This window comes from Typopeltis vanoorti, chromosome 6, assembly GCF_054136105.1.
Source record: "Typopeltis vanoorti isolate ZY-2024b chromosome 6, IOZ_Tvanoo_1.0, whole genome shotgun sequence".
In the NCBI taxonomy this organism is placed as follows: domain Eukaryota; kingdom Metazoa; phylum Arthropoda; class Arachnida; order Uropygi; family Thelyphonidae; genus Typopeltis; species Typopeltis vanoorti.
This window is the reverse complement of record NC_143554.1, coordinates 75,223,552-75,238,572: the sequence shown is the minus strand read 5'-3', so window position 1 is coordinate 75,238,572 and position 15,021 is coordinate 75,223,552. Positions and strand designations below refer to the sequence as shown.

The following is a 15,021-nucleotide window of genomic DNA, read 5'->3' as shown; positions in this document are numbered from 1 at the left end:
TCAACTGATTAAGCCAAGAAATCCTCTGAAATACCTAGGAGTTTACTGCCTCAATATAACCGCAGATCCCACACTATAAACAGAAACTACTGAGAAGCACATTGAGATGGATGTCAGAGGCATTTTTGGCCGGTGCTTCAATCCATAGCATTATCTTTAACTTCAGTCAATCTTCATGATGCCTCAATGGAAGGATACGGAATGAATCAGAAATCTTACACTGTTACAAGATAGAATTTTGGGGGAAGTTTCAGTATTGAGACCACATATGATGTAAATAAAGAGTTTAATAAAAATAAGCAAAACCCAACAAAAGCCATTAACAATTAATTACACACATCAGGTGTTTTTGATAACTTCACAACTATTACATATAATTGATAAACCAGAATACAAATGCTAAATTCGTTACTTAATGTGTGTTGGACTGTATGAATGAAAAACTGCACTACCTGAAACAGAACCTCGGCATTTAATGGTTTTGAACCCAAGACGATCAGAAAAATTCTTAATACATCTCCAGTAACTCCCTTACTTAAACAAGATTTCAAGAATGCAATCACACTGCCTTACAACAGACAAAGTAGCTGTGTTGCTCTGCAAGTAAAATTGGCTTTCTTACCTTTACAAAAAATATCAAGGTTCCTACATCCAACAAACCTCCACATCAACCCATGAAAAAACCAAGCATCTATGAGATTCATTGCTCTTGTGGCATTTGTTACGTAGGCCAGACAGGAAGATCAGGAGAGATTCGCATTTCTAAACACATAAAAAGAGAGAGAGAGAGCACAAATCAGTCCTGGCATCCCACACAACCACTACTGGTTATCAAGTACTTTGTCAACAAGCAAAAATGTCATATTGATCATGACTGTTTTACACCAAAATTTAAAGAAACGTCGCAAATGCTCAGGATCACTAAATGCAATAAAAATCAAGGCTTAATTAGGCATGAAGCATGGTCTGGCTTCATCAAAAATTTAACTGTCATGGATCTAGAATATAACATGCGTGATACCATAGAACATGATAGCAATGTTCCAACATGCATCCAGTAATGAATTTACCATTTGGATTCTGGTTTATCAATTATATGTTACAGTTGTGAAGTTATCAAAGACATCTTAGATGTGTAATTAATTGTTAATAGGCTTTTGTTATATAAAACTTATGTACCAGTACCCCTCATGATATCATCATCATCATCAAATTCCTGCCATGTACCCTCAAGGGGTGTACAGGATATGACACTACATCATGAAAAAAACTACATTATTCATTTCCTATCTACAATTTTCCTCCAAATCAGTCTGTTACTTGTCAAGACTCCAACATTATCAGATCTTATATTTCTACCCTCATGATGTAAGTCTTACAAAACTTGTCAGGTTTTAATTCCTTATTTTTATTAAACCCTTCATTTACATAATAATGTGGTCTCAATAATGAAAATTTCCCACAGAAACTTACGTTTGCAACTAGAGTCCTGTCTTCTTTTTTACAAGACCGGCCTCACCTCAATAGCCTTTAAAAATAAGCTATCATTTTCTGTTCTGAACTTCATTTTCCAAGTATAACTACTAAACTTATACAAATCCTACATACTTAGAATATGTTTCTGCTTTATGCCTTATCTAAAAATATTTTCATCTTCTACCACTTCTCCACTAGGCCCATAAATTCACAAGTAAATGTAAATGATAGCGAACAGCGTCCCACTTCAGATTCCCCAAATTGATATCTCCTCTTTCTTTCATTCTATCGAATTGTCTGCTGGAATAACCTTTTGCACAGTGCAGTGTTTCCCAAACTTTAAGTACTTGCACAATCCTCTTAATACCTTACTAGCACTGATACCACCACCCCCCCCGCCCCACTAGGTAAAAACAACTTGAGAGAAGATTACTCATATTTGAGTGAAAAAGATTTTTTTTTTTTTTTTTTTTTGCCATTTGCCTTATAATAAATTACAAACATGTGAAACAAATTATTTTAATTTTTACAACTTCTGACACAAGCATGATTAAACACAACAATTGCTGAAGCTATTACAATTTAAGATACAAAGGATTATGAAATTTACCCATGAGTTCTGACTGCATGGTTCAAACTATTTAAAATTTTAATGCATACACTTCAAACCATGTGGCTGGAATGCAGTTGTGCTGTCAACCGAACACACTCAAACAGAGGTCAGTGTTTGTTTAAAACTCCCTTTAGGTATTTTAGTTTCTAAAAAATTAATTACAGAATAGATCTGCACTTATCTAAAATAGTACAGTAACAAGATATAAAATTCCCTTGTATACTCCATAGAGATCTTTCACATACTTTCAGGGACATGCATTCACACTTTTGCTGCGCCAATAATTTATAACCTCTCATGTATAAGATTAACGTAACAATATATTATTTGTTCCAATGTACTGCTATAAATAAGAAATAAACAGGAAACTTTAGTAGGAACAAAACTAAATAGTTTGTTACAGTGAAAATTTTGCTACTGTGGATTTCTTTTGTTGCAAACACTATTGCAAATGGCTTTGACCATGACTCTTCAATTATTGAAAAAATAACTTCACACATAACTGAAATTTTAACTATAAAAATTAAATGAGGCTTTTCCACTGGTGGGTGAGTTAGCTGATTTCACATGGAGATAGTAGTATTTCCTGTCCAAGTTCATCAAACTCTCTACCAGCATACCTGACAACGTCCTCCAATTTGCCAACACACCTGACAACTTCCTAACAGCCTCCTCTTCAAAGCATACTGTGGATGTCAGTTCTCCTCTTGGTAATTCAAACCACAATCTCATATGAGTCTCTTTTACCACAGAAAAACCTTCATTCCCAGTTCTCAGTCTTGGTGTCCTTTGGCACTAGAATAGTGCCATATGGGATGACTTCTGTGACTTATATTCCCCCTTCCAATGGTCTAACTATTCTTCTGAATGTTCTACAGTTTTTCTGATCCAAACACCTGTTAAGACCAAATAACAGAAATTCTCCTCATAGGAATGAAAGCTTTCAACCCCTGTTCCACTCCAATTTCTCAGACACCATCCAAACCTTGGTTCTCAAAATAATGTGCTAAAGCAGTAAAAGAAAAATCCCCTGCATACCACGAATAGCTGAAGACCAAAAACCCAGCTGCTTGCTCTGCATCTTACAACAGCTGTAAAAGAATCATCACCATATCCAAATCAGACTTGGGGAGTGCCAAATATTGCAAACTCACTTACAGCCCAAATGGTAGTTGCTCCTTTTGGTCCCTTGCTAAAGTCAATGGGGGTACCGCTTTTGCCCACCCAAGTTTCCACCAATATACACATATCCAGATGGTACTGTAGTCACCTCCAAAGAATCCATAATAACCTGAATGCAAACAAGGCATCTGGTCCTGACAGGTATCCACCTATTCTGTTAAAATAGATATATCCCGGAGGTAACACCTATCCTGTATCACTTCTTCAAATCTATCCCAATCAACTAGCCTCTACCCCCACAACATGGAAAGAGGCCCACATCCAGCCATCCCAAAGAAAGGTGATAAAAGCCAACCAACAAACCACCATCCAATTGCTCTCACTTCTGTTCTCTCTAAAATTATGGAGAAGGTAATCAACAACAAACTCTTGAACCTCCTAGAATCAATGACCTGCAGTACAGATTCAGCCATTAGCAATCTGCAGCTGATCTTGTTTTCACCACCTACCTGACTGAAGCCATGGAAAAATTTGGAGAAACTAGTTGCCCTCATCTTGTCTCATTGTGTTTGGCACATTTGCGTTCTTAGCAAACTGCCATCCTATGGCCTGTCGTCCACAATCTGTAACTGGATTGCCAACTTTCTCACAACTTGCTCATTACATGCCATGGTAGGCAGTTTCCCTCTCCTCAGATTTCCCCACCAGTGCAGGAGTATTCCAGGGTTCCATTGTTTTGCCCACTCTCTTCCTCTTGGATCTGCTCTCACAGACTTCCAATCCTATCCATACCTTTGCTGATGACAATACACTCCATTCCTCCTTTTCATTTGACAAACCTTGTAGTCCTCAAGTATTAGAATCCTCAAGATCCATAACTAATGGCCTGAACTCCAATCTTCTAGCTATAGCCCAATGGGACAAGGACAACCTTGTAGACTTCAATGCCACCAAAACTCAGTCTTGTCAGATCTATTGCAAGAAAGAGCTTGCATCCCTTACCTTCAATGCTACTGAGATATCCAAACACAATCAGATTTCCCTTCATGGACTGACCTACACCTCCTATCTTTCCTGGCAAACACATTTCAACTATAGCTTGAGCAGCAGCCAAAAAGCTTGGCATACTTTTTTTTTTGCACAAGATACTACTTTTCACTTTCACAACTGCTAACTCTATACAAATCCCAAATCCACCCAAACATGGAATGTTGCTCCCTGTTTGAATCAATGCACTAAAATCCTCTCTAAGATTGCTCTTTTCTGTCCAGAATAGGGCAATCCAGCTAATTAATGGTCCCTCTCTTACAGATATTCAGTTATGCCTCTTCTACATACACTTTCACGGAGAGTACTCTGCTGAATTAATCACCATCATTCCTCCAAAATCATCTCGAAACTCACTGAACCAATTTCACCACCTCCTCTTTCATTCCATCTATTTCTGTTCTGTGGTAAAGTTCCTTGTAATCCTCCTTCCCAAGAATAAAATCAACTGTTCGAACAAAATGTAGATTCCTCCTTTCTTCAGCACTAATGTGCTACACATCTGGCTTTTCATGTGTGGGTCAGATATAAAAAAATAATAATAATAATAATTACCAAGATAGAAATTGTTAGGAAATTCTATAATTTTATATACTAACCTGTTCAAAACTAAAGTGCTAAGGGCTTCACCATCTACATCTTCTGCTATAATTACAAGTGGTTTTCTTTGGGAATTTGCGAGTTCCAGTGCAGGAATAATACACTGGACATTAGAAATTTTACTTTCATTAATTAAGACCAAAGGATCCTGATATTCCACTTTAGCACCTAATTGAAATGAAAACAAACTTTAATTAATATACCTTAAAATGATTTCAATAAGCACACTATGTACTAAATATACAACATACTGCATGAGGGTTAATAAATCCAAAGATTACCTTAACCCGGGTGACTAATGTTCATTCGAACTTTAGTTCCCCTTTTGTAGCTCTGCAGGTAAGCCAAAATGTTTTCTCTCAGCAGCATTTAATAATTCCATCCAATTTACTAATTTAATCATGAGTATACCAAGTAGGTGATAATTTTTTCTCTATCCTTTGTGCACTGTAAATCAGTAATGATTTACAGTGCACAATTCCTTTGCATTTGGATACAGCAAAATTTTATATTGCAGTGTTGGTAAGCATTCAATTCTTCTGTTAAGCGAATGTTACTTTTGGGGAGCACTGTCGCAATTTACAAAGTACCTTTCTTATATGAAGAAGTGAATGATTTCCTTATTGTATTCACTCATCTATCATAATTGCTAAAAGGAAAACCAAGTTTGTCACTTATGGAAACATTATTACTGATTTCAGACTTAAATATTAACTCAATTCAAAGAAAAGCTGACCATTTTCTATTATACCAGAAGTTAGTGTTTACTGTAAATGTATTAAAAAATTAATAAATCAAATATTATTTGCAGTTATTATATGACATATCATCATCATCATCATCATCATCATCATCAAATTCCTTCCATGTACCCTCAAGGGGTGTACAGGATATGACAGTACTACATGAAAAAATTACATCATTACTAACTTCCTATCTACAATTTTCCTCCAAATCAGTCTGTTACTTGTCAAGACTCCAACATTATCAGATCTTATATTTCTATCGTCTAAGGCACTTTGTACCGTATCAATCCACCTATATCTTGGTCTTCCTCTGGGTCGTTTTCCTGCCAACCTGGCAGAGAACACTTGTTTTGCTAATCTTTCCTCTCCCATTCTATTTAAGTGACCATACCATCTGAGATTAGCTCTGCTAACGCATTCCTGGATGCTGACAATGTCAAGTTCTTTCCTAATATCCTCATTTTTAATATGATATTGCCATTGATGCCATCTGTTCACGCCTATAATCTTTCTCTGGACTCTCATATCTGCGGTCTCTAGTCTTTGGTCAAGTGTTTTACTTCTGACCCAGCTCTCTGATCCATAAGTTAAAATTGGTTTGAACACAGTCTTGTATACAGCTAATTTAGTGTTCCGACTAATTTCTTTCTTATTCCATATGAATTTATTCAATTGACTTCCCACGATACCAGCTTTGCTGATTCTGTTGTCTATTTCTATATTTAGTTTACCATCTTCAGTAAAAATTGTGCCTAAGTAGCTGAAACGTTTTACTTGTTCCACAGGTTCTCCATTCACAACACAGTTGACATTTTCAATGATTCTGCCTATTTTCATTGTCTTTGTCTTTTTATTGCTGACCTTCATACCATATCTATTACAACAGCTATTCAATTTAGTCAGAGAATCTTGCAGACTTGTAGCGGATTTATTTAGAAGTATAACATCATCCGCATAAAGCAAAGAGCTGACATTAACATCTCCAATTTTGATATCAGGTTTAATACCACATTCCTTCATAATGTGATCCATATAGATAATGAATAACAGAGGGGATAATGTACATCCTTGTCTCACACCAGATTTAACATTAAACCATCTTCCTGTACTTCCTTCAATTCTAACTGCTGACTCACAACTCAAATAAAGACTAAGTATTGCTTGATATAATGCCCCATTGACACCATATAACTGCAGCGTATTGAATAGCTTCTCTCTTGGCACCTTGTCATATGCCTTTTCCAAATCGACAAAACTTAAATACAGATCTTTGTTATATTCCCATGCTTTCTCGACTATTTGTCGTAAAGTGAAGATCTGATCCTGACAGCCTCTATTTGGCCTGAATCCAGCTTGTTCTTCACCAAGCTTTTCTTCCACAATTCTTCTCAACCGTTTCTCAAGTATACTTGCATAGATCTTGCCAGGAACACTCAGTAGGGAAATACCTCTGTAATTCTCACATTCAGTTTTATTTCCCTTTTTATATATGGGTACTATGAGAGCTCTACTCCAATCATCGGGAATTCGTCCCTCTGTCCAGGCTTTGTGAACTATGCAGTGCAGCCACTGTAAGACTCTTATACCACCATACTTCAGCATTTCTGGTCGAATATCATCTACTCCTGCTGCCTTTCCACATTTCAAGCCTTTGATGGCTTTTTCTACTTCAAGTATGGATATGTATTCCTGACTGCATGCCTGGTCAGTGTTTTTTATCACTGTGCTGTCATCACTGCTTGTTTCATTTAGCAGTTTTTCAAAGTAATTATTCCATACTTCAAGGATATCTTTTTCTCCTGTTTTCATTTCACCTTTATCATCTCTAATTCCTTTTACAGCACGCTTTCCTCCATTCCTAAGCTTCTTCAACAAACTCCAGAATATTTTGCCACCTTCTTGATATTTATTTTCTATATTCTTGCCAAAGTCCTCCCATGACTTTTGTTTAGCTAGTTTTACACACTGTTTAGCTTTCTTACATTTGTCTCTGTATTCTGTAAGAGTAAAAGCTGACTTATTTGCCAGGAACTTTTGATATGCTTTCTTCTTTTCCTTCACTGCCTCTTTAACTTCCTGTGTCCACCAGGGAGTTCTGATTTTTTTATCTTTGCACACAACCTCACCACATGCCTCTCTGGCAGAATCAATGTTTCCTTCAGAGTTTGCCACTGAATCTCCAAGGTTTGATTCCTGTTCTCAAACTCTTTCATTTTCTTTTCAATAATATTTCTGTATTTTAGTCTACAGTTTACATCTGAGAGCTGCTCAACTTTTATTCGCTTTAAAACTTTCTTACATGTTATTCTTTTCAATATGAAATTCAATTTTATCCTGCTCAAGACTAAATAGTGATCACTTCCAATTTCAAATCCTCTGTACACTCTGGTGTCCTGCACCAGGGAGAAAACATCACTATCAACAATAACATAGTCAATGAGACTTTTCTTATTCCTAGCCTCTTCTCTCCATGTGAATTTGTGCACATTTTTATGTTGGAACATGGTGTTAGTAATAACCAGTCCATGTCCTGAGCAGAAATCCAACAGATATTTGCCATTATTATTAGCTTTGCTCTTTTCTCCAAATTTTCCCAAAATATTTTTGTATGTTTCACAATCATTTCCTACTCTACTATTTAGATCCCCAACAAGGACCAACTTTTCCTTTTTCATTGTGTCAGTTGCTTTTTCTAAAGCCTCAAAAAATTCCTCCACTTCTACCTTAGTAGAACCTTCTGTGGAACTATAGGCACAAATAAGTCTCATTGTCCAGTTCCCCATTCTCATATTTGCCCACATTACTCTACTTGAGACTGACTGCCATTCAAGAAGATTAGCCTCGTATTTTGTGTTGAATACTATGGCTACTCCTTCTTTTCCTTGATTGTTATTGCCTGAATATAACATTTTGTATTTATTGCTCAGAAAGATCTCACCAGTTTTGGTCTTTTTTGTTTCAGTCACCCCCATTATGTCGATCTGGTACTTATCTAATTCCTCAGCTAGCTCCATTTCTTTGCCATTCAGGCTTCTTACATTGATAGTACCGATCTTTAACTCTGGTGATGTTGAGTTGGGGTTTGTTTTCAGATTTGTTCCAGTAGCTGACTTTTCGCTGTTCGCCCTGGTTCCCTGGCGAAAACAACGGGGGCCTTGTTTAACCGGGCAACGCCCCAGCCGGCATGAAATTTTGTCATGTTGTACCATCATTTTTTTATTTTGGTTTAACCAATAAGAATACAATTTGGTCGGCTAAATCCCAAATTGCCAGCCCATCCTCGTTCGTTCAGTATCAAAGTAGATACCCAACAGGGTGCACCACGAGAAGGTGAGGATTGGACATTAGGTCAGAAGCCCTGGTCGGTTCTCCGCATTCCTTTAAAGGCTATGTGGAGGTCTCCTCTCAGTTATACAGCTTTGACCCTTAAGCACCCCCTTTGACCCTTAAGCACCCCTTATATGACATAAGGATAATTAATTTTATGCAGAATAAAAATATCAAGTCATTCTCGCACACTTTTCCTCAATTAAATTGTATATATCCTATTAAAAAAAAAAAAAATGAATGAGCTCAAATAAGCAGTTGAAACTTGTAATGACAAATATGTATGCCAAGATGTAATATCACATTAACAAACTACACTCAAAACAACTAAGAATAAAAACTTCTTTCAGCAGTTCTGAATGAACTAATAATTATATCAATTGCCTGCTCTACATTCAGAATTCAAGTATCGACAACCATCTTTACTATTCTCACGAACGAAGAAAATCAAAATTTAAATCAAACAATGCTTCGATTACAAAATAGGTTCTCACATAGCATAATGAAATTACATAGTATACTGGTTTCCACATAAAGGTTGAAAATATCGGCATACATCGTGGCATATAAAGTGCCTCCGTGTAACGCAATTGGAAGAATGACATTACGTTGTGCCTTTTGATTGGAAAAGGCCTAAGTTCGATTCTCGTCATCATGGGAGGAATCTTTATATGGACGATTTTCAATCAAAGGTGAGTTAGCCAATCTCATACGGAGGTAGCAGGGTTTTTCTCCCGGAAACTCGGGTTTTTCATCCTGCATACAGACAAATCGGCCCTTCAGAACACATGCAATTTACAGACAAAAAAAATACCAGCTGTGGTGGTAGTGGCCAGTAGATGGGGCTGTTGTTGATTATTGGTAGTAGAGGTTCGGTGTAGTGGTGGAGATGGAGAGTTGTACAATAGGTGTCCTCCCACGATGCGTCTTCGGACTCCTTAAAGGTGTCACGAATAATAATATCATTTGCTAACAGACTCCTTGTATGTACCAGATGAAATTGTCTTGAATCAAAATAAAATGTTCCTCTCGGAACAATTCAACTTTTTTTCTAATTGCACGAATTAAACCCAGACAGAAAATTTTTTGTTACCATGAATTTTTTTTATATATCCAGATTGTAACAATTAATTTGTTCCCCTAAAAATATATTTCTGAGTCAGAGCAGAGAATTTCAGTCTCAGAAAATATATGTGTGTGTGCGCGTGCGTTTTTTAGACTGGGCATTATATACCTGAATATAATGCCCAGTCTGAAATTTGGAATCATTCACATAATCATGAATTCCTTCAAATGTTGGCATTATAATTCATGCAATGCACCCGATGAAGTCTTCTAAGAAGGTGAAACTAGTTGTGCAGTTTATTTAAATAAAATAGTGATCCTATATATATATTTTTATCTCTCAGCTTCCAGTCATTTAATCTACTTCAAATATGTCTCTCAGCTGAGTAAATACATTCTCTCTCTCTCTCTCTCACACACATTTCCCATTGAGCTTTCATCCGATTGTTGCATACTTACTATTTGATCCAATATACTGTCAAATTCTATTATGCTGTTCTCAAATTTTTTTTTTGTTCATCATGAATCAAACTCCACTGATTCTTTCCTTATCTTGGCCTCTATAATACAGCATATCTCCCTGTTTTAATTGAAGAATTTCTTCACCATTATGGCTAACTTCACACAGTCCGAGAAGACACAATATAATTTGTTTAGTTCTTCAGTTAGTCATGCTGCTTCACTGCACAGAGTCCTACAATTTAAAGTTCTAAGGTCTAGTTTTCAATGGCATGATCTGGTTACCCAGGGATTCTTAGTACCTTCTGCCTTCATATTTAACTATCTGCTACTGTAGGTGGTAACAATCTGGCCTCCGGGGAATAAAGGCTATTTTATTTCTTGATTCATCTTGGAAGATTAGGCCATAAATTTACCATGCTGGCCCACTGAGGGTTGGCGAATGGCAATATTTTTTTACATGGGATTGCCAGTCCCAAAACCACTGGTCCATGGCTCTTTATTCAATATATTCAGAACTGCACTGATATCCAATAGGTAGAAGTCAGGGTTCCCCGCCCCCATCCACTACCTAGGGGAAGCGCTTGGAAGCCCATGAGAGCTGTTCCACTTCAGAATAATTGTCTGAGGATCAAAAAAGATTCATTAATTGGATATTTATTTTAACCACTGTACACACAACTCTTAAATAAAATCCTGCTCAATTCCCCATATTCATGGAATTCCAGATCCCAACCATTCCATACTTTGAATTCACATCTAAACACTATGCTCTCCTTCTTAGCAGTTTGGCTGTTATTTATTTTTCAATGTTCTCTGTTGGCAGAGAAAAAATAATGTGCGACATCATGCAGATTGTGTATCAATAAAATCCAGATTCATCGCTCTATGCCTAGTGACATAGCTGTCAACAAGTGCTTTTGCCTGGAGGTTAAAAACTTCTCTGAAATATTATTCCACTTTTCTTATTTGCTTATTAAATAACTTAAGGAAATTACGACGTAGAAAAGGATATAAATTAAATTAAACTTTAATCTATATTTCCAATATTTCCGCAACGTCACGTTGCCATCTTCACAGGAACTTAAAGACACGTGCATGCAGGAAGCTATTGTTTCTCCTAAAAGTTCTGAATGGTGACCCCTATATAGGTATTCTTGGCCGTTGGGCTTAAGGACTTCTAATGTAAGTCTCCCAAATTTGGGGCAGTCTCATGCAACCAAATTTATTAAGGTTTGGTATGTTTCTTAGGGCTGAGGCTGATTCCATGAATAGCCTTTCAAATTTGAATTTATTACGGTGTATTACCGTGGCTTTGTTCCACCGTATTCTGTGATGTGAATCCAGAGCATGGTCTGCAAGACCAGAGTGGCTGTACTGGTGAAATCTGATGTAGTCCTTGTGTTCTGAAATTCTGATATTCGGTGTCCTGCCTGTTTGGCCAAAGTAGGACAGCTTACAGCTGCAAAGGACCTGGTTGGTCTTTAGTGGAGCAAATAAGGGATGCCAATTCTTTATATGGTCTATAACACGAGGTTATGTTATGTTTTTTAGGATTTTAGTAACTTTTTCTGAGGTGCCTCGGATGTAGGGAATGGTGATGGATTTGGAGTAATCACTGTTGTGAAGGGGGGGGGGGGGGGGTTACTGGTTTCAATATTTTTTTATTTTTGGTGGGGGGGGGTAGCCATTGGCTGATAAAGTATTGAGGATGAGGTTTAGTTCTGTGGTTAGGGCATTGTCATTTGAACAGATAAGTTTAGCCCTGTTGTGTAGTGTCTTCACTCCATATTGTTGTGTGTGTGTGTGTGTGTGTGTGTGTGTGTGTGTGTTGGGGGGGGGGGGAAAGAATTGTTGGTGAATGCTGCCTGTATGGGTGGGTTTTCTATAAAACTGAGAAAACCAAGGTTCCATAACTGGCAGGTGACTGTTGTTTTTCTCTTTTTCCAGGGTGAACTTGATTCTGGGGGGTGTTGGTTGTTTAAGTGTGTTAGGAAGGAGAGGAGTGTATCAGAGCCATGTAGCCAAATAGCAAACACATCATCAACGTAGCAAAGCCATATGGTTGGTTTTTGTGGGGCAGAGTTTAAAGCTTTCCCTTCAAAAGTCTCCATAAAGAAGTTGGTGGCCAAGGGTGGGGAGAGAGTGGTGAACCCACGGCTGTCCGCTGCATTTGTTTGTAGACTTTTCCTTGCCAAACGAAATAGCCTGAGTTCATTGTGAACTGAAATAGGGCTGAGATATCGGGAGGAAATTTAGCTTGGATTAGCTCTAAGGTTTCTTTGAGTGGATATTAAACTGACCACATTATGTTAGTATGTTGGAGTGTAAGGTTTTCTATACTGGCTTTGAAGTGGGCAGAGTTTTTTTATGTGATGGTGTGTTGCCAGTATAGTGTGCGAGCGCTTTGGTGAAATGTTTAGCTAATTTGTATGTGTGTGTGTGGGGGGGGGGGGGGGAATAGAGCTAATCCAAGCTAAATTTCCTCCCAATATCTCATCCCTATTTCAGTTCACAATGAACTCAGGCTATTTCGTTTGGCAAGGAAAATTCTACAAACAAATAGAGGGGAGCCATGGGTTCACCACTCTCCCCACCCTTGGGGCCAACTTCTTTATGGAGACTTTTGAAAGGAAAGCCTTAAACTCTGCCCCACAAAAGCCAACCATATGGCTTCGCTACGTTGATGATGTGTTCGCTATTTGGCCACATGGCTTTGATACACTCCTCTCCTTCCTAACACACTTAAACAACCAACACCCCAGAATCAAGTTCACCCTGGAAAAAGAGAAAAACAACAGCCTCCCTTTCCTAGACACACTAGTCACCTGCCAGCCTGATGGAACTTTGGTTTTCTCAGTTTATAGAAAACCCACCCATACAGGGCAGATACATCCACCATCAATTCCCTGCCCCCTCACAACAATATGGAGTTAAGACACTACTCAACAGGGCTAAATTTATCTGTTCAAATGATAATGCCCTAACCACAGAACTAAACCACATCCTCAACACTTTCTCAGCCAATGGCTATCCCCCCACCAAAAACAAATTCCAAAAATATTGAAACCAGTAAACCACAACCACCCCCCCTCCCCAACAAGGATTAATCTAAATCCATCACCATTCTCTACATCCAAGGCACCTTGGAAAAATTACTAAAATCCTAAAAAAACATGACTTGATCTCATGTTATAGACCAGCGCTTCCCAAACTGTGGGCTGCGGCCCCTTTGGGGGCCATAAATTTTGTTGAAGAGGGTCGTGAAATAATGAAAACAAATTTAAAATGTTTTAAGACAAAGTAGATTTTTTTAAATTTTTTTAAAGAAATGTATTTAATTTTTATTATTTATTATTTCTTTTTTGTTCTTTTTTATATTTTAATGTAAAAAATCACAGTGGTGTTGGTTCACAAATTTTGCTTCTTGTGTATTTCATTTATTAACGAATATTAATAAATATATGATTATTCATATGTTTCATTTTAAAAGTATTGATAAGAAACACAAAAAGATTACAAATGCAAAATCTTGAATATAAATTGCATTGAATAAATGTATATGTCTATATTACGATTTTTTTCCCCGATGGGGGCTGTGAAATATTTTAATTTTTCCAAAGGGGGCTTTGGCATCCATAAGTTTGGGAAGCACTGTTATAGACCATATAAAAAATTGGTGCCCCTTATTCTGCTCCACTAAAGACCAACCACTTTCCTTAGACCAACCTGGTCCTTTGCAGCTGTAAGCTGTCCTACTTTGGCCAAACAGGCAGGACACCGAATATCAGAACACAAGGACTACATCCGATTTCACCAGTACAGCCACTCTGGTCTTGCAGACCATGCTCTGGATTCATATCACAGAATATGGTGGAACAAAGCCACGGTAATACAAAATAGTAAATTCAAATTTGAAAGGCTATTCATGGAATCAGCCTCAGCCCTAAGAAACATGCCAAACCTCAACAAATTTGGTTGCATGAGACTGCCCCAAATTTGGGAGACTTTCATCAGAAGACCTTCAGCTCAACGGCCAAGAATACCTACATAGTCCGCTAGGGATCACCATCAGGACTTTTAGGAGAAACAATAGCTTCCTGCTTCGTCCTCATTTACTGTGTGTAGTGCCTGCATGCATGTGCCTTTATTTTAGGTTCCTGTGAAGATGGCAACGTGACGTTGCCGAAATATTGGAAATATAGATTAAAGTTTAATTTAATTTATATCCTTTGTACATTGTAATTTCCTTAAGTTATTTAATAAGCATGTATAACCAACGTCTAAGCCTTTCTACGAGTATTCCACTTTTCTTCAGTAATTTCCCCACTTTACACATGTAAAATTTCTCTTATGCACACTGAAGAAAATTAGGTTTGGTTTCTTAAGTGGTCTGTTCTGATGTCAAATAATGGTAAGCTAACAATACATGTACTCCAGGGGCCCCCCAACCCACATCAATTCAATGCAGGTCTCCAAGAAAGTCTAACTCTTTCAAATTTTTATATACCTTTGAGAGAAATGACTTTTAGTAACCCTATACAAATCAATGATTACTAAAAGCAC

At 37.5% G+C, this 15,021-nt stretch overlaps 1 protein-coding gene across 1 annotated transcript in view; it reads right to left on the bottom strand.

The window, feature by feature from the left end:
- LOC150105586 (heat shock protein 60A-like) overlaps positions 1 to 15,021 on the bottom strand; it is a 115,410-nt gene that overhangs the window by 32,582 nt on the left and 67,807 nt on the right. Inside the window, exon 7 of the mRNA XM_090394930.1 lies at positions 4,858 to 5,026. Coding sequence (XP_090251056.1) covers positions 4,858 to 5,026 — 169 coding nt within the window. The remainder of the gene's footprint in view (positions 1 to 4,857; positions 5,027 to 15,021) is intronic.